This window comes from Psammomys obesus, unplaced genomic scaffold (assembly GCF_907164565.1).
Source record: "Psammomys obesus unplaced genomic scaffold, mPsaObe1.curated_primary_1811, whole genome shotgun sequence".
In the NCBI taxonomy this organism is placed as follows: domain Eukaryota; kingdom Metazoa; phylum Chordata; class Mammalia; order Rodentia; family Muridae; genus Psammomys; species Psammomys obesus.
The window spans coordinates 16,219,862-16,246,787 of record NW_026592118.1 but is presented as its reverse complement, the minus strand read 5'-3'; the positions used below and the strand labels follow the sequence as shown (position 1 = coordinate 16,246,787).

Here is a 26,926-nt window from a genome sequence, read left to right as displayed (position 1 = left end):
ACAAGAATGCAGGTAAGTCTCTTGCACAACAAAATCTAATGAAAACTGGTAATTATTTAAGTTTTACCTGTGACAGTGGAGGCTCGTGTAAATCTAGTTGCATTCGTTGAACTACTTCTAAGAAATCTTCTGCATGAAAACAAATTACATCTTTGGTTATTCGGGGTTGATCAGGCCTGTAAAGAAGGAGGGCAATAATAAAATCTTCCATTAATGTTTCATTCTCTAAGTCCATAATAAAGTCAAATAAAACTCTGCTATGCTTGCAGACAGGAAGCCTAGCGTAACTGTTTTGAGAGGCTTTATCCTTAGCTGATGAAAACAGATGCAGAGACCCACAGCTAGAAAATAGGACAACTTGGGGAGTTCTGTGGAAGAGTAGGCAGAAGGATTGAGGGAGCTGGAGCGGTCAGGGACAACACAAGAAGACCTACAGAGTAAACTAACGTGGGCCAATAGGGGCTCACAGAGACTGAAGAACCAACCACAGAGCATGGACTGGTCTACCCCTACACACATGTAGCAGATGGTTCAGCTTGGTCACCATGTGGTCCCCTAACAATGGGAGTGGGGCTGTCTCTGACTCTGTCGCCTGACTCTGGATCCCTTTCCCCTAGCTGGGCTGCTTTCTCAGGCCTCAGTGGGAGCGGATGCACTTAGTCCTGCTGGGACTAGGGTGCCAGGGTGGGTTGATACCCCTTGGGGGCCTCCCTTCTTTGAGAGGGAGGGAGAGAAAATAGGGAAGAGGGCATGCGGGTGGGACTGGGATCAGGCTGTGAAGTGATTAAATTAATAAATAAATGAAAAAAAAATGGAACATAAAGCAGAGGGGGAAAAGAAGCTTCCTTAATGTCACTTAGTATCAGAAAATAGTGATGAGACATGGCTAAAAGCAATAGGTCTGCTGCACTATGAGCTGCAAAATGCGCTAACAGACTCTTAGCCCATATAACTAGCATGGGAACTCTATACACACGGGAAGTAACTGGCACAGGGTTCTTACAGTCACTCTTCTCCCTTCTTTAGTATGAAGAGATTAAAAAGCAGCAGTGGGCTTAAAGGAGGCAGCTTGCTCCAAGCACTCAGGCTAACTGCTGCGAGGCAGTTCTCAGTTGAACAGACACGGTGACCAACAGCACTGTACTTGGTGTTACTGTATAAAGCAGGACTACAGTTTCTCTTCAATGAACAGTCAGCCTGCATTAGCAGTCCTTAAAAAACTACAATTGCATTTACTTATTTTACGTATGAGTGCTCTCTATGAGGGGTACCATGCACGCCAGAAGAGATCATCAGACTCCAGGGTAGACGGTTGTGAGCCACCATATGGTTGCTGGGAATTGAACTCAGAACCTCTGGAAGGGCAGACAATGCTCTTAACCACTGAGCCATCTCTCCAGCTCTAAGCTACAATTTTTAAAAGCAATTTAAGAAACCAGGCGTGGTGGTGTACACGTTTAATCCCAGCACTCAGGAGGCAGAGGGAGGCGGATCTCTGTAAATTGGAGGGTACCCTGATCTACATAGTGAGGTCGAGGCCAGCCATACATAGTTATATCCTCAAAAATAATTAATTTAATTCAATTTTTAAAAAAGCAAAGAAAAAATAATAAAATGACAGTATGTGCAAAAACCTGGGTTCAAGCCCTAGTACAACCATCACCAACAAAAAAAGCAATAGTGGGAACTGGAGCAACAGCTTAGCAGTTAAGAGCACTGGCTGGTCAATCCCCAGCACCCACATTTGACAGTTCACAATTGTCTGTTGCCCAGCTCCAGAGCATCAGATGCCTTCTAGCCTCAGCGGGAACTGCGCACATGTGGTATTCAGGTGAGATATTCATGCACATAAAATAATAACTAAATCTTTTTTAAAGATCAGTAGTTCTACATACCACTGTCCACAGTGCACAGCCTTCAGCACGCCAACAGCTGCTGTAGTCTGTCGCTCAAAGCCTTGTCCTATGTGATCTGCATGGGCTCTCGTTCTGTCTTCAAACAGCATCTCCCGAGGCTCACTGGTTCGAGGTAGATACTGAAGGTTTTTTATTTCATTGGTAGTTCTGTTTTTAAGAAGTAATATGCATTTAAATACTGAGGCTTGCTTACTTATCAGACACTTCATAATCATAATTTCAGACAAAAGGAGAGGTTTGATTTTTAAAATGAATAAAGGCAAAGAAAAAATACATATATCAGTTCCCTATTCTGGGAAATACCTTTCACACAAGTGATAGGTCCTTTGCACAGGACTGTGCACTTATTTAATGTAATACATACTTCTAGAACAAACATAACTTTTAAATGAATTATGACACGTTTTAGGCCAGTATATAGACATTGAGACTAGTAAAGAAGATTACAGTGACACAGATGAGGCTGCTACTCTTACGATTTCAAAGAAAGAAAAAATAAATTAGCAAGAAAAGGACCAAAACAAGGTGAGTAGGGGAGTTAACAACAACAAAAACATAGTCAGTGACTCTACAAAAGTTTACTCGAGGCAGAAAGGCAGCCTGTAGCTTTGCAAGACAGCCATCATACACTGGCTCTCTTGTCCACTCGCCACTTTCTAGAATTTATAAACAGAGCCTGCTACCCACTATCCTCACACACTGCAGAGGTTATCTCCAGTTAAGTCTACACAATAGGGAAGAAGGGAAACCAAGTCCGGCCAGAAGCGATCATTTTCCTCCTCTGTTGTTTGTTGTTGCTACTCCAGATTCCCCTCACAACTTGCCCCTCTCCTTATTGATCCTCCTGTGAGTCATTCACCAGCTCTCTCCCCTCTCCTGCCTGCTGCTCTTTGTGCATCCCTGCATTAGTAGTCCTTAAAAAGAGTATTTCCTCATATAGAAATTCTAAGTTATACTTTTCACAAATCCTTAAAAAACTACAATTGCATTTATTTATTTTACGTACGAGTGCTCCCTATGAGGGGTACCGTGCACGCCAGAAGAGAGCATCAGACTCCAGGCTGTATATTCTTTTTTGCTCTGTGATTAATATTCTACCTGTGTCAGAAAGTTAGATCATGCTGTTGCTTCCTACAGAAGGCTGACAGACTCTGGGCTGACACCACATTCAAATCCCTCAATACACATACAGCATGCAGAACAGTTATTAGTTGGACAGAACATGCCATAAAAGCATCATGAAGTACATAGGAATTCCTCTAGGAACTGGTGGACCCTTGTAAATTACATCTAAAAGTTCTGTATCTACATTATTCTGGCAGTGGACTTTCTGATTAAACTTGTTTATGATCCTAAAATAAGCAGGGAGTAGTGTCGAATGTTCTGTCCTACACAGGCCCTTGCATATATCCACACACAGACATGTACCCAAACATAAACACATAATTTAAAATTTCTAAAGTAGCCAGGCAGTGGTGGTGCACGCCTTTAATCCCAGCACTTGGGAGGCAGAGGCAGGTGGATCTCGGAATTCAAGACCAACTTGGATCTACAAAGCGAGTTCCAGGATAGCCAAGGCTACACACAGAGAAATCCTATTTTGAAAAACAAACAAAAACTTTTTAACATCTTAAAAAAAAAAAAAAAAGAAAGAAAGAAAAGAAAAAAACCTCTGGAAAACACAATGTTACAGTTGTTACCAAGTTAGAAATTTACTCATTGAAGCCATTATTTATCAAGCAATAGACACTATGTAACAAACCCAACAGAGTCCCTGCAGTCAAGAAACCTACCATTTACTCAGTGACATCTTGTCCTGTTTTGTTTGTTTTGGTTTAGATTTATTCAATTTATTTGCACAAACGTTTTGCCTGCATATAGATAGATAGTACATCACATGTGTGTCTGGTGCCTTCAGAGTCAGAAGGGGACGTAGGGTCCCCTGGCACTAGATGGCTGTGAGCGCCATGTTGTTGCTGGGAATAGAACCTGGGTCTTCTACAAGGGTAATGAGTGACTGATCTTAACTGCTGAGCCATCTCTCTAGACCCTGTTCTACTGTTTCCAATAATCCATGTAACCACTAAGATCATTTTATTTATCTATAGAAAAAAGCCCAATCTTCCCTAGCACCACCAATTCTGTGACCACAAGTTAACTTGGTGTACATTTTCTAACTCTTTCTCCATGTACACACAGTCTTAAAAATATTTTTAAATAATTCTGAGAATGTCACACATGTATAAAATGTATTTTGATCATATTCATCTCCTACTCCTTCCAGATCTACCCCCATGTTCCCGCCTCTTCCCAACTTTATGTCTTCATTTTTAATAACAAAATCCATTTTATGCTGCCAGGAACCACAACCTTAAAAAAACAAAACAAAACAAAACTGGACTCTCCCCCCACAGAAGCCATCGGCTGTCAACAGTTCTTCAGTTAGAAGTCAAGGCTGATGACTCCCTGCCCCTCCATACTAGAATATTAACTGGTTTGATCTTGTGCTGGTCTTCTATAGGCAACCAGAGTTGTTCTGGGTTTATGAATGCAGCACTCTTATATTTCCAGAAGACACTCCTTCCTCAGGCTCCTCTCTGATCTCTGGTTCTTACAATGCTGCCTCCCCATCTTCTAACTCCTTGTAAAGGGGTGTTATTACTGTCCCATTTAAAGCCAAGCACTCCACTGACCCTTATTCACTACACTGGCCAGTTATGAGTTTCTGTGTTAAGCACTGTCTAATATACAAAGAACACATTGCTTTTTGAGCCACTGTTTCTTTTGTAATTTTAAACTTACTATAGAAACTTCAAATTCATTCTCTATAGTGTTAGGAGTACAAGTCCAATTGAAATAAAAGTCCATCAAAAGGACTATCATTCTTCTCCAATCTGGAACACAGTGGAATTTCTGTTTCTCTTTGTGTTATTTCATGTATCTCCCACAGAGTGGGTTAGTTCTTAATACAAGTTCTGAACACTTGTTAAATTTATTCCAAAACAATTTATTTCTCTGTCTGACATCTTTCCACACCTATCTGTAATTTATTCTCATTTGCTTATTTCTCATGTCCCATTTACTGTGATGTTTCATAATCAAGTATATTAGCATGTGGCCTATGTGGGGAATTTTCTTTCACTTATGCTGTAATTTTTTTTCTTCTACAATAGACACACACATACATACATACATACATACATACATACATACCAAGCCATCCTCACTAATAAAAATGTGTACAACAAACCTTTTCCTTTTGAAGGGTGACTTTGGCATATCAGCCACAGGGATCATTTGTTCTCCAGGACGCACCCACATGATGGGACCATCATCACTATCTTTCCGACTCTCTAATTTTAGACTAGATAGTGTTCCCCATGGCAATGTACACTAGAAACAAATAATTACATAAATTAATTACTTTCAAAATATATCTTCAAATACATACTGAAAATACTGCAAGGAGGTATATGTGGGTGAGGGTGGGAAAGAGAAGGGGGAAATAATGTAAGTATATTATAATCTCTAAAGAAAAGATTAAAAGTTGACCTGTAAGCCAGCAGATGGAACAGGTTGATAATTTTTAAAAAATGTTCTCTTATTCTCCCTGTAAGAATCTTTACAATGTACTAATAAATTAAAGGCTACAATGAGACTAGGGGAAGAAAAAAAGTCTCCCTCTTAAGCATTTGAAATGCATACTATATTAACATCTACCTATTTGTTCATATATTTAGCTTCAAAATGTTCTGCTTCAAACAGCAGAAAAACAATTATGCTCAGACTGTTCACCGACCCACCCTGCTAGAGCTGTGAGTCAATGTATTCATCATTTGTCATCTTTCTTTCTAACCACAATGGTAATATAATCTTATTAAGTTGTCAAAATAATTAAGTGGGCTCTACAACAAACTTGAAAACAAAAAAGAAGGAAACTACTAAGTAAATATTTTTAATTTTTTTATGTTGTTAGTATTTGATTTCTGTACCATAAAAGAACTGAGTACAGACCGGACTTTGGTATTGTTATGTTGTTATTCTTTTTGGTTTTTCAGGACAGGGTTTCTTTGTATAGCCGTGACTGTCCTGGAATTCACTCTGTAGACCACGCTGGTTTCAAACTCAGAGATCTGCCCACCTGCCTCTGCCTCTGCCTCTGCCTCCTGAGTGCTAGGATTAAAAGCATGCACCACCACCACCCAGCAGCAGTTTCTTGAAAAGTACGCTTTGTGTTAAAGCGTAAACTAAAATAAACTTTAAAAAGTGAGGGAAAAAATGGATGGAAGATGACAAGATAACTATGATGGATTGATGATGTTTTTAACCAACCATAGGTGAAGTATGTAATTTCTCTATGAAAAAATGCTTAAAATAAATTTCAATAATATGCTATAAAATATCACTTAATGATGATTATAATAAAAGTACTTGATATGACTAACTGAAAGAAAAAGAAAGTTTAAAAGTTATAAAGGAGGAGTACAAAGGAAAACAGAATACAGTGAAAGAACAAACAAGCTCTATAAACATGTAGATGGAAAACCTGCCATGCAGAAGTGAGAACAGAGAAAGTCTATATGGTGAGTGTTAGCCTCACATCTGCTGTGTACCAATGGCCCTACAGTTCAGGGGAGGTTCACACTGATCTTTGAGTTACTGGTTATCTAATAATTACCTACCCCATTCAAAGACTTCTCTCAATGGGGTACCCCACGTAACCCAAAGTAAGAACGCAGCAGCTTTTTCAAAACTAAAAGGGAGGGCCGTGGAGACAGCTCAGCAGGTAAGAAAGAGCTTGACACACAAAACTAGAGAGCTGAGTTTGATCCCCACAACTCATGCACATATGAGAGAAAAGACAAGGCTCTAGATGAAAAAGCGGGGGATTCCACAAAGTTGTCTTCTGACTGCCACACATACATCATGGCACATATATTCCTCCATCCCCCATGTACTAATAATAATGAGTAATTTTTTAATTATATTAATGGAATCTTATTATAATTTTTATAGACTATCATGGGGTGTGAGTTCAATGTTTTATTCAACTATCCAATCCCTCAGGCCAGTTTTCCACAATGTCAAGCTACCACACTTGCTCTTAAGGTATGTTTAACAGGCATTCTTCCTACACTTCTTAAATCCTCTGTGCTTAGCCCACAAAAACAAACAGGTGGCAGTAAAAGGAAAGGCTGTGTTCTCTCCTTCACCTTTTAACTCTGCCATTACAATTAATACATAACACAAAACTACTATTTTCTTCCTTTCCCTCCTGATTTAAATAAAATTTAAAAAGAAAAATGAACTCTGCTGGGCAACGTGGCAATGCACACCTGTAATCCCAGCACTCTCAGGAGGCAGAGGCAGGCGGATCTCTGTGAGTCTGAGGCCAGCCAGGTCTATAGAACAAATTCCAGCACACTCAGGGCTACAGAGAAACCCTGTCTCAAAAAACCAAATAATGGGAGGATGGGGGGAATGACAGACGGGGAATGAGAACGGATAGGGCTACAACCAGGATTTAAGGTGTATAAAAAAAAAAAGAAGAAAATATTTGTATAAGGCAAAAAACCTAATAATTCTAAACAGTCATTCATCTGTATCAACTATAACCTGACAGTAACGCCCACAATTTAGAATGCCAAGATTTTCTCTTACTTTTAAAAATGGCGACTCCTCCAACATGTCAAGAAACTCAGGGAAGTAATCTCCCACTTCTTCATCAACTGCTCCCACCAAGCTTATCTGTCGCATGGGGCCAGCTCTGTAAGTACCATGAGAATATGTTCTTTTTACCTGAGCGACATGAATTAATTAAAAGTTAGACATGAAGTATGTTATTGATGCTAACAATGAATTACATCATTTCAGACTACTAGAACATAATACAAGGCAAGAAAAAAAACAAAAAACAAAGGAAGCTTGTAAGAATATAAGAGATTTTAAAATAAGAAAAAAACTAATCAAGCCAGCTAATTCCCATTTCTATTTCTGCACACTGCTCATTAAAAAGTCCAAAGAAAATACTGTATAGACATCTGGCGGCACCATGTCCTCATAGCAGAAGAGTTCATTATTCGATACATACTGTCACAATATTCAAGATGACACACCTTCATTTTTCTATCTTTTATTACAACTATCAAATTACCCAATTATGAGTGATTTCTATGTCAAAAGATCACTAACTGGGGGCTCACATTTCTATCATGAACTCTGATGAAATGGTTGAAATACAAAGTTGAAAATCCAACACCACAAATTCACCTCTGCTATCAACCACCTAATTTCAGAGATCACATAAACTCCTTCCACTCTCATCTCATAACCCCAGACTGCAGAAAAGACGCATAATGCTCATTTATGTAAAGCACCTGTTAAACTGCAAGCCACCCTGTGACATCCAAACCTTCAAAACAAAGCAGCCTAAACCTTCTGGTTTACTTATACATGGATTTTCAAAGACATATTAAGTTTAATCCTCAGAGAACTATGCTTTTTTAATGTATGAACACTAGAAAAGGGTAGGTATTATTTTAAACTTCTTTTCAGACGCAAACTTTAAACAAAATCCCAATGATCATTTTCTATTCTGAAGTAAGACTTTGTGGCCACCATAGAGAGATGATGAACTGATCAGGTTGCCCAGGACCAACCTAGTTTAAAACTAAGTCGTACAATGCAGGCAGGCAAACCTAGATGAACAATTTTTTTTTTTTTTTTTGGTCTCATTATAAACTCTACACAACAGCAGTGGCATAGTATCAACAAATGCAAAGTATCTAACTACAACCCACATATTTTAAGGAACACAATAATAAATATTCCATTATACTAGAATAACTCTTAAGACATCAGAATTTTATTTTTATCATAATCAACAAGCATGGATTCTTTAATTTTTTATTAGAGTCAATATTAAGTTTGTTTACAAGTATTGCAAATTTAACTATTACCCATTAAAAATTCACTTCTCAGACTCATAAACCAAGCCCCAGGTCACAAAATACACAGATTATACCTCATTTTATAGTCAGGGTCTCATCTTTTTCTGTCTCCTAAAAGGTCTTATTGTTCCTAAATCAGCAATTCTCAACTTGTGAGTCATAACCCTCTTCAGGGTCACATATCAAATATCCTGCATACTAGATATTTATATTATAATTCATAACAGTAGCAAAATAACAGTTATAGAGTAGCAACAAAATAATTTTGTGGTTGGAGGTCACCATAACATGAGATCCCAACACTAGGAAGGTTGAGAAGCACTGCCCTGTATGAACAAAACTAAAATTTTAAACTTGACTTTCCAGCACTCTCATTTAAATGCACTATCAGCACCACAGTAGGAAATGTGGTCATGAGTGTGGTTCAGTCAGGCACGTTAACAAAGCTCAGGTTACCAACTCAACTCTAGAATACTACACCAGAATACTACACGAAACTCTGTTAAATGATTCTGCATTCCTGTCCTCTGCAAAGGACAGCATTAGCTCAGAGACTATAAGTAGTGAAATGAGGGGTGGAGGGTACAGATCTGTGGAAGGGCCCTTGCTCATTTCTAAAGTCCTGGTACTGACCCCCAAAAGAGGTGGAGAGAAGATAAAATAAAAAGTAAAAATCAATTTATATTTTAAGATATAAATTTTGCGAGGTTTCTGAAATATAACAAAGGGCAATGTAGGGAGATAACATTTCTATGTCATACAGGCAGATAAATACCCTGTGCATACATTAATTTAAATCAGATATTTAAATTTCACCTGTCACTAATCGGTTCCAAACACCAATAACTCCTTGGTACCCATGTATAAACAAAATGACAAAAAAAATAACAAAACATTATTAAGTTATGGAAAATGAGATGAATACATGTCTACTTTACTACCTAAGAATTAACAATGACCCATTAATGAAATATACATGGTTTATCATGAGAGGGAGAAAGTGGCCTTTGAGAAAGACTCTTCACTGAGGGAATTCTTCTGAAATAGTAAGCACAAGTTGATATGAGCACTCATGAAGACATGTGTATGTCTAATACACGTTTAAAGCAAAATCAAATGAACTTTTTATGCTATATGCAGGAATTAAATACACACACTAAGAAAACTGCCTAAAGTAAATTTAAGAGCTATTTAGGAGACAGGGGAAATGTAAGACTGAATTTATCAGTCAATGTAGCTAATATGTAAAAGAAGACACACTGTATCTGAAATAATTTCTCTAAAGTAAGAAGTTGCCTTGTACACCAGTATCATGTAACTGTTTTATATTCAAGTTAACTATTTTCTCACACACACACACACACACACACACACACCCATCAAAGAAAAAGAAAAAAAAAAGAGAAGGAGGGTCTGGTAGTGCACATCTTTAATTCCAGCACTCAGGAGGCAGAAGCGCAGATCTCTAAGCATTTAATTATGGCTTGTTTTATATAGCAAGTTCCAGGACTATGTATCATTAATTGAAGGAAAAAAAATCTCTTATCTGGAAAACCTCAAATCCTGACAACAGCTGTAACATATTTACTTCATTAAACCATCAACCTATTACTTTTCTGATACATTAAAAACCTAACTATCTACTTCTAAGAAGTAAACGTAGTGAATTTTAAAGACTATCTATATGGTTCCTCTAGATTTGGGCAGGAGGTAATTAGCTAGATCTAAATATATATATTTACACACACACATACATAATAAAGACAAGCATGATACATATAGTCATATACTTTTTGCAAAAATCTGTATCTACAGTGCCATCTAGAAGACAAGTAACATAAGTACATGAAAAAATTTTCAACATCATTACTCATTCAAAAATACAAGTAAAATACAGGCTGTAGCTCAGTTCGTAGAGTGCCTAGCATGCAAATATGCAAACCTCCCTGGGTTAGCCCACACCCCCACACTGCATGAAACCAAGTGTACTACTTAATCTAAATTTTCCCTATAGTCTCTCCTCTCTTAAAAAAACAAGATTATCATGGCTGCACGTTTACTTTTCTCCTTCTATATTCTCTATAATGTTTTTTTAAAAAAGAATGACAAACTATGAGAATTCTGGTTAAGTAAAAAGATATTACTTACTCTGGAACTACAATTCTATTCACCACTCCTCATATAATCTTTAGATAGAAGAGCCATCCTTACAATACCCATATGACACAAAAATAAAACTGCAGCCATTCTAAAAGGAAATCACAAGCAGAAACAAACTCCTAAGACTTTATGCTAGTTTGTGTTACATAGAAAGATTGCTCCAACAGGGCGAGCAAAGTGATAATGAGTGTTTTTAGAACATGAAAAAATGACTTACATGAAACAGCTTGTTATTTCCCAAAGTATGTTCCTTGAAACTAGGTTTCTATAGTCAAATAAGTTTGGAAAATCCTTCTGCATTGGAGGTTCGTATGTATGCTAAATTTTTAACAAGGCTCAAAGCAAATAAACGTAACATATTTGGTCGAGAAATACACACAGTATTATTTCAAAACCTGTTTATCTTGTAGTTTTATGCACCTAACAACATACCAAGACATTAAAAGCTCTTCTGAATAGTAACCCATAAAATACTTAAGAGACACACATTTAAACTTATGCATCAATTCAATTTGGAAGAAACAGAAATATAGGTTAAATGTCAGAGCTTAACGATGACAGAGTAAGGCAGAGGATATTTCTATCCTATTATTGCTCCTTTCAGAGAAGAGTCTTTCATTTTTATCAAGTAGGTTATTCAACACATTATATTTTACATCTACTTATTTGTTTGTTTATTTATTTGGTTTGTGTATGTATGTTCATGAGAAGGAAAGATAAAATTTGGGGTAGGGATTAAAATGTGTGCGGATATGCCAAGGCACATAAAAATGTGCAGTGTGGAGGTCACAAGAACACCCCCAGGAGTTGATTCTCTCCTTCTAATATGTAAATTCCAGGGATTAAGCTCAGGTTATGCTTGGTGGCAAATGCTCCCTGCCAAGCTATCTCCTAGGCCCCTGCTCATCACAGGCCTCTGCTCATCACATTCTTACTGATGCAATCTAACTACCACGTGACATAAAAGACATGCCATAAGAGGGAGCCACTTCTATGCCATACACGGCACATACTTTCAAACAGAACTATAATGGATAGCATTTAAAGTGGGGGAGGGGAAGCCAGAGGTAGAATCAGTTGCCTCCCTCAATCATTCTTCACCTTAATTTCTGAGACATGGTCTGTCACAGAACCAGGGATTTGAAGTTTTGGCTAGACTGGCTTGCTGACAGACCTCAAGGATCCTGCTCTCCCTGCTTCCCCAGCATTGGGATTACAAAAGTAAGTGCTCTGCCATCTAGGTTTGAGGGTGCTAGAGACATCATCAAGTCCCATGCTTATACCAGCAGGCACTTTACAGAGTGAGCTATCTCCTCAGCCCCCTTATTCATATCATTTTTAAAATATCCATAACTTCAATATAAATGTTATTACTATTCATTTTTAAATTAATAAAGACAGAATAATATACTTTCCCAAATACAGCCTCTGGTACCTGCCTCTAACAGATTGGATAGTTGTCTGTAGACACCTTATTGTACAACAGCATGGAAGCACTTCTTAACCCCAGCCCACTGTAATGTGGTTTTCTCACTGACTGACCCTTACCCATCCTTCTTCCTCCAGTATTCTTAGCCACTAGTAACTACCATTCATTCTGTGCTCAGCTAAGACATCCAACTTTTCTAGGTTTCATGCATGTGCCTTGTGGGATTGATCTGCCTGGCTTATTTCACTTAATGTAATGCTTTAATAAATGAGACTTTACTTTTCAATTACAGAATAGTAGTTCTGTATACACTACTGTATATACATGAAATAATATATCATGTATAATATTTCTTTACCCTCTCACGGGATGGTAAGACTGTTTCCATTTCATGGCTCTGTAAAAACTGCTAGAATAAAAATCAGTATAGATGTCTCCTAGACTTGCTAATGTCATTTCCTTCAGGTACTCAACCAGCACTAGGACTGCTAGACCACAAGGCAGCTTTACTCTGACATACTTAAGGAATTGCCATCCCACATTCTATAATGGTTCCACTACTGTTTTCACCAATTGTACGTAGGCTTTTCTTTACTCTGTCTTCACTAGTACTTGTTGCCTTTTGTCTTTTTTTATAATAGCTATTCTATTTAAAAAAAAAAAAAAACTTTTAAATTAATTTACTTATTTATTTGAAGTGGAGGAGGAATGTGGCCCACAGCACACATATGTTGTGGAAATTCTTTCCTTCCCTGCAGGCAGCGATCAGGATCAATCAAAGTCATGTTGTCAGACTCTGTAACAGCAGTCTTTACTCACTAAGCCATCTCTCAGGCCCTCATCCATTCTAAATGGAATGAAATAGATCCACTGTGCCTTTGATATGTGTTTCCCTGGTGACTAGTAATAAAAAGAAGAATAGAACAGCAAAGCCCCAGGAAGTGAGCCCACGTGCTGATTGGCTAACTTGCACACCAGGTAAAACTGCAGTGCTGGGGAGCGGGCATCTCTTCACCTCATGCTAAAGCTCCTGGATGCTTGCTGTTTTTTAAAACTATCAACCCTGCTTGAGTTTTGATTTCTTTTTTAAGGACAGGGTTTCACTATGCAGCACCTGCTAATCTCAACACCCATGATCTTCCTGCCTCAGCCTCCTGAGGGTCAGATCTCAAGCATGCTCCACCACACCTGGGGGAACCCTGCTCTTTATCTCCTGCTATACAACCAATCTGAGATGAATCTTAGATGCAAACATACAAGAAAAAACAAGTTTCCAGAAGAAAACTCCAAAGAATATGTCATCATATTTGGGGCAGGCAAAGATTTTTAAACTAGGACACAAAATACATTAATCATAGTTGAGAAAAAGTTATACATTAGATTAAAATTAACTTTTAGTCATCAGAAACCATTATGAATGATAAGACACTGAGTGAGAAGTATTATTTGGCTGATCAAAAGCTCTGATCTGTAATACATATTTCTTGAAGTTACTAGTTAGGAAAAAAGCAAGTAAAATAATAATAGATGAAAGAGTAGAAAAGAAACTCTATGAAAGACAGTATTTAACTATACAATCATATATAATCATATTTAAAGAAGCCTGACACACTTAGTCATCAGAAAAATAAACAACAAAGAGATACTACTGCTGAGTCCCCACAGTGGTTAAATAAAAAAAGAATACTAAGTATGACCACAAGTACAGCCTACATCGATACAAACTGGAACAGGAGTTTTGAAGAACCAATCATTCATCTTTCAAAAGCCAAGTATCTGTGCTCCTTTTTATCCTGATAGTCAAATGGTAGGTGCCCTTTAACACAGACCGGTGCGCAGTAAGCGCATGAACAAAAGTGTTCACAGAGCCCCTGCTGCAATAACGCCACAGGAAAAGCAGCTCAATGTCCACTAAGAGTAATCAGGACAAGCACGGTCCATGCCAAGAATGGAGTAATACCCAACAAGAAGAAAATGGGCATTGCTATCTACAAGATGGGTGTCACAAACACAATACTGTAAGAGAAGATGAAACAACTTACATGTACCATTAAACATGAGTTCAAAATGTGTAAAAAAATTGTTTGAATTCAGTATAATGGTTACCTGGGTGTTTGTGTGTTGGAGCTGGAGAAATGGCTTGATGGTTAAGAGCACTAACTGTTCTTCCAGAGGACCAGGGTTCAGTTCCCAGAACCCACACGGCAGCTCATAGCCATGGCGTGCAACTGCAGCTCCAGGGATCCAAAGCCCCAACTTCCTCTGGCTCTTCCACACATAGTACACATTCACACACTCTAGCATGCACATATACATAAGATAAGTCTTATACTTAAGTTTTACATGAGTCTCGAAAAACTGTACATATTTATGTGCTGGGGTTCAGGGAGGTTGGCAGAGCAGTGCCAAAGAATGTTTTGAGAAAGACCTCTGGCTACTTGCAGCTTTGAACCTAATGGGTCTGTTCACTTTCTGAATATTCATCTCTAATACGTATGCTTTTCTGAGTACACAGGTGTAACTCCAGCAGTTAGGAGGTAGTACGGCAAGAAGATCAGGAATTCAACTCCACCTTAGCTATAGGAGACTATGTGGGCCACCTTGGGCTTCATGAGTTCCTATTTCAAAAACAAACCACCACCAACAAAAACAGAACAGCTCTTACTGGGAGAACAAGAGACTAGAAATAGAACTGATCTCAGTATGTGTGCGTCACTTTTTTCTACAGTGTTATCTTTCAGAGTCCAGTTTCATTAACCTAGTGTGTAAGGACAAGCCCAAAGCTACCCTGAAGACAAGTCTCAAACATCTAGGCTTTTTTGTTTGATTTAATTTCTTTGTTTTGATTTTTCCTAGGCTTTCCATAAAATGAAATAAATAAAAGAATCCAGTGTGTAGAAAATACCAATGAGCAGTTTATTATATAATTTACTCCACACTAAACAAGTAAGAGGATCTTATAATAAAGGAGTACGGATTTGGCAAAGGCAGTTTCCTGAAAATCAAAAGTAGTCCTTGTAGAGGACAAACTTGAGCCAACAGATCAGAGCCACAGCTGGCCATAGAGAAAAAGCGTGTGCCTAGAGTTTCCCTATGATGCACCTGAAGAAGCCTGAAAAAAACAGTGGGAACCAAGTTAAGCAGTTCCGCGAGGACCTGAGACGGTCACTGACCCACTGACAACTCCAGTATCACATTTTACTTAATGGCTAAAGCAAAGCTTTCATTTTGTAAATATACAAAAAAAGAAAACTTTATTGCTCGGCACACTTTCTTTATTAATGGGGAGACACATGCTATGGCGCACACTGGCTCTCTCCTTCCACTTGCGAGTCCCGAGTTCAGGCAGCCGGGCTTGGCAGTAAGTACTTTACCCACTGAGCAATCTCCTCAGCCACCACAAAATGAAATGTCTTACTGCTAACTGCAATTCCTAAATTCATTTTTAAAGTTAGCGTAAAAATGCCATTATTATATATGAATGTTTATCACATTAAAAATTACTGAAACATGCTTGCATAGTATGACAACAAACCTATCTGTGATGCTGTGCAAATAACTTGAAATCTAAGCATAGTATAAAACTTGTGATTTAGCATGGTGACAGCAAGTCACTTACAAATAGTGACAACAAAAAAATCTAGCACTTCAAGACTTTCTCCTCATGCTTCCATCATTGTTTCACTTCTCAGTATTTCTTCAAAGCCCCTTAAGTTTGGAGTAGTCACATGTCATTTACCTCATTGCTAAAAATGCACTAAAGTACGCCGATATTTAAGTAATCTAAAGTGTGAATAAAAGCATACTATAGAATGCTCACTGCATACTCACTGCATACGAACTGCTTAGCACGGAACCTGGGCCAGCCCTGACTCAGCCACTAAACTCAGCAACTCTCCCACCGGCTAGTGGTGGGTGTCCTACTGCTGCCTTGGCATTCTAAAAATACTTAAATTTCAGTTCTCGGACATGCTGCATTAGGGAATAATCCTCACACATATACAGTAAATTCAAATTTAAATTTGGTTGATCAAAGGTCTGATCTGTAATATATATTTCTTGAAATTCCTAGTTAGGAAAAAAGCAAGTAAAATAAAAATAGGTGGAAGAATGGAAAAGAAACTCCATGAAAGACAGTATTTAACGATACAATCATATATAATCATATTTTCCAGGCTACTGTAAACTGCAGAATTGAATAGAAACATGCTATTGAGAACTGGGGGTAGAAAATATATGTTGAACATATATTTAAGGTAGAAAACTTATCTTGAATATCAACTGAAAGAACACACTAGGACAAGGGGAAAAGCCCGGGATGAGGATTAGATTTTGTTCTATTCCTAGGAGTGCTGACAACCCTAAAATAAACCACTTCTCTTTAGGCTATTAGCTAATCTTTCAGTAGGGAAAGACTGGGAGAGATATTCACTAAGATCTCCGCGAGACTTTCCCGTATCCTCCCCATAAACTAAAATGTTTTATCAGTTATTACTTCCTTCCAGAAAAAAATTTTAAAAACTTACAGTCGGGGTCTGGAGCAATGGCTCAGTGGTTAAGAGCACTGTCTGCTCTTCCAGAGGACATTGAATCAATTCACAGGACCCATACGTCTGTGACTCTAGTTCCAGGGTATCTGACACCCTCACTTGGCACTGCCTTTTAGATAGACCCCACATTAACTTTTTAAAAGCCACAAACTCAAATTTGTCTCTGACCTCTAAAATAATGTTTGTTTGTTTGTTTTTTAAAAAATGTTTAAAAAAAAAAAAAGAGTAGGAAACGGAAATCAGCTTAAAATGTTGTGGTAGTTTAAATGAGAACGGCTCCCTCTGAAGGCTCTAATCTGAATGTTTCCCAGTTAGTAGGCTGCTTAGGAAGAACTGAGGAAGGCGTGTCCCTGGGAGGTTTCAAAAGCTCAGGCCAAGCCCTGTCTCTCTGTCTCCTGCCTGTGGAGAAGATGTGAACTCTCAGCTACTGCTCTAGCACCAGGCCTGCCTGCAGCCTGCCCTTCACTACACTCCTCATCTTGATGATCAAGGACGAATCCTCTAAAACTGTGCGCTTTTTAGATGTTGCCTTAGTGACGGTGACTCTTCACAGCAACACATGCACTAATGTTTTCACATAATGACGTACTAAGTGGTGATCACTTTACACTATATTTCTACCAGCCAGCGTGTGTTCAGCACCTACTTACTTGATGGACCCAGTGCTAAGCATTTATAGGGAAACTCAAAGATAATTATAAGCAGTTTAGAGGTTTAGGGCTTGAGGGGTTTTGTTTGTTTGTTTGTCCGTTTTGTTGAGAAAAGGTCTCTCTACATAGCCCTGGCTGTCCTGTAGACTAGGCTGATCTCAAACTCACAGCAATCCACCTGCCTCTCTGCCTCCCAGGTGCAAGAAACAAAAGCATGGGCTAACCAACCTTGTTGATTTACAGGTTTAAAAGCAACTATTTTTAAAACTGGAAACTGGTTAAATTAATTTCCCTTGGTTCAAGTGAAATCCTTGTCACAAAAAAAGGAAAAGGGGCAGAATCAGTTAATCTTTATTAACTGATTTTAAATAGAATAAAAAAGCAGAAATTGGGGGCTCAAGAGATGGCTCAGCGGCTAAGGACACTAGCTGCCCTTTCAGAGGACCTGGGTTCAATTCCCAGGACCCAGGTGGCAGCTCATTGCTTTACTACAGCTCCAGTTCCAATGCCTTCACACAGATACACACGTAGGCAAAATGCCAATGTACATTAAAATAAGTAAATAAATATCTTTAAAGGAAAAAATTGAAATTTAAACTTGTAAATTCACATCAAGAAGTCCCTCCCAAATACTTTCACTGACGCTTACCATTTTACCTCAGACCTCCAGGGAAATTAAGACGAAAAACACAAGTCTATCTAAAATGTACAATTAAAGGCTATTTTAAAACAAAACAAAACTAAAAACCTCTTACCTGAGCATGAAAATTGGACATAGTCGTTGTCTCTATATCTTTCTTTCCCAATATCTCCATTTTCACTGGTGAATTGGGAAAATTATATGAAAAGTAGTCTAAAAAGTCAGGTAAATAAGTAGCTGCCCCGTGAACAATACCCATTACATAGAAAGCTGCAGAGCTTTCATTTTCACTGAACACTAAACCCACAAATTCTTCTGCAAATCTCTGCATCTCCACAGGAGACAGGCAGGAGAGCTCGCTACTGTAGGCATGGATGACTGACGCACCTCCATTAGGCTGCTGCTCAACATGAATGAGCTGCTTGAACTCCAGAGCGTCCAACCTTTTAAGGTTATTCTGAACTCGTGGCTCCTTCAATGACACAAATGGAAAGTCACTGTTATTAGGAATTTTCGAATCACTGTTCTTGGTATCCAAATTTTTTCCAATGTAATCCTTTATGTTATCACTTAAGATGCCTTTGGTTTCTTGATCTTCAGCATCAGACAGAAATCCTGAACAGATGGTTTGAATAGATTTGCTATACATTTTTGGGCGCTTCCGTTTTTCATTCTCTTTGTGTTTCTTTTTCTTTTTCTTCTTTACTTTTTTAATTTGTAAGTCTTCTAGATTTGTTTTTGGTTTCTCCTTCCCACCTGTTGGGAAAAATTTTTTTTGAAACTCCATATTTTAATTACTTTAAAAACACACATGCTTTTAGGAACTGTTTTATTATAAGTTTACTTCTGACACTTCTGAAAATTCAGAATTTGTTTTCAATTCCAATTTTACTATGCCTTTCATTCTCTGTCATCCATTCTCTGCCTTTACATACAGACAGAGAGACAGCAGGCTGAGGACTGCTAAGCAGACAGCACATGCTGAGTGCTCACTCAGGTAATGAGTGAGTGCAAGTTTCAGAATGTGTAATCTTCAAACTGTAAAAAGCAGAAACTAAGAAAGAAGTGTAAGCAATACCCTTCAGGTAGTTGTCACGGACATATCGTAAAGTTTATTTTAGCTGAGGTTTTAAACAATCATACACAGATGCCAAGGAGACTGAAAATCAGGAAGTCAGAAGTGTGTGTTTTGACAGTGTTCACATCAGTGTCAAAAGTGCAGAGCACATCAATACCTCAGCGCTTCTTCCCTCCCCAGTACTTGTAACTATCACATCACAACCCAGAGTTCTGAGTCAAGAGCCAGCAGGGTGCCTACGAGGTGACAAAACTAGAATCCTCTCGCAAACACTAAGCTCCCATCATGCCCAGGTTGGAGGTAAAGAGAGAAAAGAGAAACATGAGAGTGGAAGACATTATAAGGTTATATACTAAACCGTTTCTGTGACCAAAGGCAACAGACCCTGGATCAAAAACCCAGAAATTCCAGGAATTAAAGACTATCTACCAGCCTGGTCTACAGAGTGAGTTCCAGGACATCCAGAGCTATACAAAAACCCTGTCTGGGGGATGGGGGAGACATGACAATGACTAATCTAATCTAATCTACATAGATTATTTAACTAGAGGACCTCTTTGTACACATAAGCACACACATCATTTACATACACACACAATAATAGTATTTATCTGTTTTTCTTAATATAGAAATAAGCAGACTATGAAAATGTTTATTAGAAGAAAATACTAAATATTAACAAGACAATAAAGCAACAGTTCAGAAAAGAAAACATTGCTCTGTTCCATCCTTTTTGTTCTTGTTGTGGGGGGAAGTGTTGAATACTGGTGTTTTACCTGCATGTATGTCTATGTACCACATGCATGCCTGGTACCCTGGAAGGCCAGAATCAGATCCCCTAGAACTGGAGTCACAGGTGGTTGTGAGCCTCCATATGAGGTGCTGGGAATGAGATTCAGGTCCTCTGAAAGAGCGACCAGTGCCGTTAACCATGCCTCCAGGCCCCTTTAGTAGTTTTGTTGTTTTGATGGTCAAGGCAAGATAACCTTGAACTCAAGCTGGTCCTCCTGACTCCGCCTCCAGGGACTGCAGTGCTGAGGTTACAGGCCTGAGCCATGACACTCACCACAAAGTGAGGAACTGTATGTATTAAAGAGTCACAGCATTAGAAGGTTGAGAACCACAGCTTTAAGTAATTCAACAAATTCTATCTAGATATGTACTTTCAAAACATCAGCTCACGTAAGCATCTTAAAAAACAACACTAGGAACTAAGCATGTTGTTCAGCTGGTACAAGTACCTGCCTCCAATACAAGAAGCACCTGGATCAATTCCCAGCACTACATAAAAGCAGGCCCAGTAGCCTAAAACTGTAGCACCTGACCTCAGAAGGTACAGCAGAAGGATCTGTAAAGTCAAAGTCATTCTTGACTACATATTAAGTTCTAACCAACCTGGGATAGATGAGTTATTGTCTCAAAATTAATTAATTAATTACTCAAAAAAGGACAAAAAATAAAGAGCAAAATAGGTTACAAAATTGGTTACAGTAGAGTAACCAAACGAAAGACCAAAAAAGTTTTAAGCAAAATCATATCAAATAAGAGAAAAAATATCAATAAGATTAAAATTGTAACTTAAAGGGCACAGGGAATTTTTTATTTGTTTATTGGCTTTTCCTTTTTTGGTTTTTCAAGACAGGGTTTCTCTGTATAGTCTTGACTGTCCTGGAACTTACTCTGTAGCCCAGGAGGACCTGGAACTCAAGAGACCCACTTGCCTCTGTCTCTTGAGTGCCAGGATTGAAGGTGTGCGTCACCACCGCTACCCTCTCCACACTCCAACAGGGCTGGGTGTAAGTATTAATTGCAATCTCAAACTCCATAACGGAAACTGCATGTATATTACACAAATTAAATCATTTCAAAGTAAACAAAACCTCACTGCAGTAAAAACGTTTAGAATCCAAAGACCCACTCTACCAGAGTGCGCCAACCCCTGACACTATTTAGAACGCACTGCTAAGCTTGCAGACAGGAGCCTGTCAGAGCTGTCCCCAGAGACGCTCTACCCAGCAGTGCCTCAAAACAGAGGCTGAGACTCAGCCAAACATTGGTCCATGGTAGGGGTCTTAGGGAACAGTGTGAGGAAAGAAAAAAAAGACCCTGAAGGGATAGGAGCTCCACAAGAAAAAACAACAGAGCCAACTAACCAAGGCCCAGAGTAGCTTGCTGAAACTGAAGCATCAGCCAATGACCATGCACAAACTGGGCCTATGCTCCCTACAAAGATGTAGCAGATGGGCAGCATAGGCTTCAAGAGGGTTCTCTAGAAAGGGAAGTGGGGACTGCATTAGACATGGACTCACTTGCTAGCTTTTAGATCACTTTCCCCTGGCAGACCTGCCTTGCCAGGCCACAGGGGAAGAGGACACATTCAGTCCTGATGCAACTTGATGACCTGGGGTAGATGGGAAAAGGAGCTTTTGAAGGCACAGGGAGAGAGGGTACGACTGGGAGAGAAGGGGGGAGGGGCTGCAAAGATGTAAAGTGAATAAAACAAATAAATGAGGGAGATTGGATGGCTCCTGAGCCTTAATCTGAGAGTTCAGGGTTCAGTTCCCTGCTGCCTTTTGAGGCAGCCCCTGAAGTTTAAGAGTGGCTCAGACTGTGGCTCAGAAGTCAAACAAAAGAGAGCATTAAGAAACATAAATTGAAATAAATGAATAAGAAAAAAGGTTTAGAATCTAATTATTTTGCATTTAAAATATAAAATATCCTGTAACCAAACCACGTTACTTTGAAGTAAAATACACAAGATTTAGTCTATTCCCTAGTGTTCAGGATGAACCAATAAAGTATTACCACAGCCAGCAATTTAAAAATACAAACTAATAAAGCAATGACAGACTGGTATGCTGGGCATCAAGGAGCTAAAAAATTAACTATTACAGTGAGTGCAGTGTGCAGAGGAGACGATGTACTGAGCTGCCTTAGGCTAGCCCTGGCCTGGCATTTGTAAACTTGAATTTTAAAGGCACCTACAAACAATATGGCATTTGAGCACCTGTTTTCCTTCCTTCTGGAAGTCTAGAATTTGGTGCACAGTAGGCAGATGGTGTCGATGTACCTACTTTCAATAAAACCCTAAGTCACTCATGAGCTTCTCTGGTTCACAATACTCTACAAATGCTGTCACAACTTACCGCTGCATTAAGCACACCCTGTGTAACCCTACTTAGAGAGGATTGTTAGAAACTTACATTTCATGCCCCACAGATTTTATTTTCCTTTGTATTCTTGCATAATGATAAATCACAACATAAGATCAGCCGCTATGCTGGGCCCTGTGAGTCTTCCCACCTCTTCACAGAACCTGAGTGTAGGCCTGGAAACCCCCCGAAGAACAGAGGCAAAATGTGATTTTACATTAAAGCAAACTGAGGAACTAACTAGTTTGCACTAGAAAGATTTTAAGAACATTATATAATTGCCCATTCATTCTGTTTCTGCATATGCAATTCACTAGCTGTCTACATAGAAAATTCTAAAGAACCTTAAGGAAACATCATTTTAAATACCAATACTCTTGTCTTACAGTAAGAAAATATTGAAGGTTCACATGACTCTAAACCTATTATTCATCTAACAAAACCCAATAATTCTAATATAATAAAAGCCCTTGAGATGTACTCAGAACAGAAAACAGAACTGCTGTCTAAGGAACACACATCTCTCATTTATGTACAACTCAAAGAAAAAGGATGCTGGAGTGCAGAAGAACAGGCAAGCGGACACACACACACTCTCACTCAGCTAAGGATTGAAGGAAGACGGCAAACTGAAAGCAAAAGCAGCAGTAAGAACAGGGAAACACCAATACACATTCAACAAGAGAGAAAGAGATGGACAAAAACAAAAACATGGAAACACAGAAGAAGTACACAGGACAGCATGTATAGCAGGCATGGTGGTGGACACGTGTGATCCTGGTAACTCGGAACACTTAAAGCAAAAGGATCAAGAGTTTGGGCCAGCAAGGGTTATAACAAACTCCAGGAAAGCCAGACAAGAAGAACTATCTAAAAGACAAAGGAGGTGGGAGAGAAAAAAGGAAAGAAGGAGACTGGGACAGGTGAGGATGAAAGACAGAGTGAGAAAAAGAACAGTTAGGAGAGGGGACGGGGAAGGGGACCAGAGCATTGTCTGGGTGGTGAATCATGACAAACTTTCTTTAAAGTTCACTGATACTAATTTCTACCACTACCCTCAGTATATCTTTCACAGTAACGAGGTGAAAAATAATTTTACCCAGGAAAACTGAATCTTACTTCATACCTGATGTAAAAAATAATAGATTCAACTCTACAACCACACAAAGAAACAGAAACATCAACAGCTTCCTGCTTTCAATCAGCAGTTTCTAGGAGGCAACTTTAGGTTCTGCATGGGTTAGGGTGGTGCAAGCATGAGTGGAGGCCAGAGGACAATCCTGAGTGTCACCCTCAGAACAACATCCTCTAAGAAGAGGTCTCTTTAGAAGGGGAGGAGGATCTCCCCTATCAGTGGACTAGGGAGGAGCACAGGGGGAGAAGGAGGGAGGGTGGGATTGGGAGGAGATGAGGGAGGGGCCATAGACAGGATACAACGTGAATAAATTGTAAATAATAATAATAATGACATTAAAGTGCAAAGGAAGGGGGGGAGAAAAAGAAAAGGTCTCTTATTAACCAGGAACTCACAAATGAGGCTAGACTGGCCAGAAAGGCCCAGGATTCCTCCTGTCTTGGCTTCCATAGCAATGGGATAGCAAGAAGGGATCAGAATGCCGATTTACTTTTCCATGGGTTCTGGTAATCAAACTCAGGTCCTCATGCTTGGGGAGAGCACTTGTCCCCAGAAACTCTAATTTTTAGCAATGCAATGCTATCATTCTTCCTGCCATGGTTTAACCTACCTGTGAGCTTTGGTATCTACCAATAACTTAGGACACCACTTTTAACCTACTATGCCTGCTCATGAGGAAAAGATCCTCAACATAATGATAAATTTTAAAGAGACTAAAATTAAAACATAGCATTTTCCTTATAGCTTAATTTTAATGAAGTTAAGTGTATAAGATGGCTTTGGTAGAAAAGAATAAGACCCACTAAATAAGTTTATGTAATGCATTTGTTCCTTTAAACTACTAAAAGCAAACAATCCCACTCTGGAAAACAACAAGACTTTTCTATTAAAATCTTTTCAGATGTATATAATTATGTATACTGTACACACACTTGTGTGTAGTCATATAAAACTTCATAAATTTTTTTACATTTTTCCTTTCTTTTTTAAATGAGGGCTTTGCTATATGCAGCCCAGGATAGCCTAGAACTCACTCTCTTGTCCAAGCTGGCCTAGAACTTTTGATCCCCCTGCTTCAATCTCCTGAGTGGTAGGATTACAGTTGCGAGCCACCATGCTCAGGTTCAACACGCACACACTCACTAATAAATCTAATTTGTTAAGACTTATTAACTTTAGATATATGACTGCTTTGCCTGTGCACACATGCATGCCTGGTGCCCAAGGAGGTCAGAACGTACTGGATCCCCAAGAACTAGAATTACAGATAGCTGTGAGCTACCATGGTGGGAACTGAACTCGGCTGGACCCTCTGAAAGAGCAGCACCCTAGTTAGTTAGGGAAAAAACCCACTTCGGTGACAATTTTAAGGAAAACTCAAAAGAAATGGGATTCAGGTAGAGTTAGTAACTTTTATGTTTTCAAGTCTCTGTATGTTACAGCTTCTAACATTATAGAAGAAACCTATACGGAGAAAATAAAGGATGTCAAAAAGAAAAATCCCAAAGCTACACAGAGAAACTGTCTGGAAAAGAAAAAAAAAAAAAAAAAGTGTGTTGGGCCTCACCAGGCTGACCACTGTGATTCTATCCCTGACCATGCCCACACATGCTCAGCAGGCTGGTTCTGCTGGACAGTAAAAACCAACACATGGTACTTGCAAAGGCAGGGACACTTCCAATGACTCATGCTTTACTTGTGTGATTACCATAGTCTATGTCCTGAAGAAGGAGGATGGTTTTGACTTTGTTATTTTTTAATCCCCAAATTATTCTTTCAACCATGTTTATAGGATTCATATTTGATTGTTAAGTGAATGATACTCCATTTTTACCTCTATAATCTTCCAAGCAATATAAATTATTATTTACCTCCACTGCACAGTAATCATTTTCTTAAACGTTCATAGTCATACTAAAGGTTACAAATTAATTTCTGGGCCTACTTTATTCTGTTTGTTTCATCATTAGTTTCACCTTTACTCAATTCAAAATGTGGACTAAATTTTCCATCTACTTCAAAGTCAAGATTAGTATTGTGTTTTTCTACAAAATTCTCAATTCAGTAGAATATTTTCATGTATACAGTCTCTAGGAATCTAGTCATCTAGTCATCAGAGCAGAACTTATGAGCTTAAGTATTCGGTGGCCAGGGACTGTTTCTCTAATAAGATCAATGTATATCACGGCACATTTAAATAAAGAACAAAACAACTATCTGACTATACAAGGGGGTGCAGCTGAGCAGACACTGGAGCATCAGTCACTAGCTGCTTCCCAGCATAACTGCAGCCATGCAAGTCCCACCTCAAAGGCGTGCGGTCTAACTGCACTGCACAGTGGAAACAGAGAGGCAGCGATGGGGCTATATTCAGCTGCTAGAATGCTTGCCTGCTTCAATCCCTGGTACCGTATACACAGGGCACGGCAGTGTACACCTGTCGTCAGAGCACTTGGGAGATGAAGGCAAGCAGGTCAGAAGTTCAAGGTCATTTATACATATCCAGCTTGAGGCCCTGTCTTAAAAATACAACAACAGGGGACTAGGGAAATGGCTGTGATTAACAGCACTGGCTGCTCTTGCAGAACTCAGGACCTGAATTCGGTTCCCAGCATCCACATGGTGGTTCACAGCCTCCTGTAACTCCAGTTTCAGAGGATCACACACGTTGTTGTGATCTCCACCAGCAGCAGGCACAGAAATGGTACACATTCATATACATGCAGGCAAAACATTCATATACACAAAAGAATTTTTTTTTTTAATTTTTTGAAAAAAAAAAAAAAGATTAAGAAAACAGCCAGGCAAGGAGGCACACACGTTTACTCCCAGCACTCCAGAGGCATAGTAAGGGCAGATCTATGACTTTTAGGCCAGTATGGTCTAAAAGAGCTCCAGGCCAGCCATGGCTACATATTAAGAGCCTGACTTAATTTAAAAAAAAAAAAAATATATATATATATATATATATACATATATACACATACATACATACATATATACACATACATACATATATACACATACATATATATATTTAATTAATCAATTGCATTGAAAATAAATAAATGGACGGATGGATAGATAGATAGGATAGATGGATAGATAGATAGATAGATAGATAGATGGATGGATGGATGGATGGATGGATGGATGGATGGATAGATTTTCAGACAGACAGGATGGATGGATGGATAGATAGATAGATAGATAGATAGATAGATAGATAGATAGATAGATAGATAGATAGATAGATAGATAGATAG

General features: G+C 38.8%; 1 protein-coding gene across 1 annotated transcript in view; it reads right to left on the bottom strand.

Moving 5' to 3' along the window:
- Rsbn1l (round spermatid basic protein 1 like) overlaps positions 1-26,926 on the bottom strand; it is a 49,130-nt gene that overhangs the window by 3,704 nt on the left and 18,500 nt on the right. The window contains exons 3-7 of the mRNA XM_055612867.1: positions 18,411-19,051; positions 7,578-7,715; positions 5,167-5,309; positions 1,896-2,063; positions 68-176 (exon numbers count right to left, since the gene is read on the bottom strand). Coding sequence (XP_055468842.1) covers positions 68-176; positions 1,896-2,063; positions 5,167-5,309; positions 7,578-7,715; positions 18,411-19,051 — 1,199 coding nt within the window. The remainder of the gene's footprint in view (positions 1-67; positions 177-1,895; positions 2,064-5,166; positions 5,310-7,577; positions 7,716-18,410; positions 19,052-26,926) is intronic.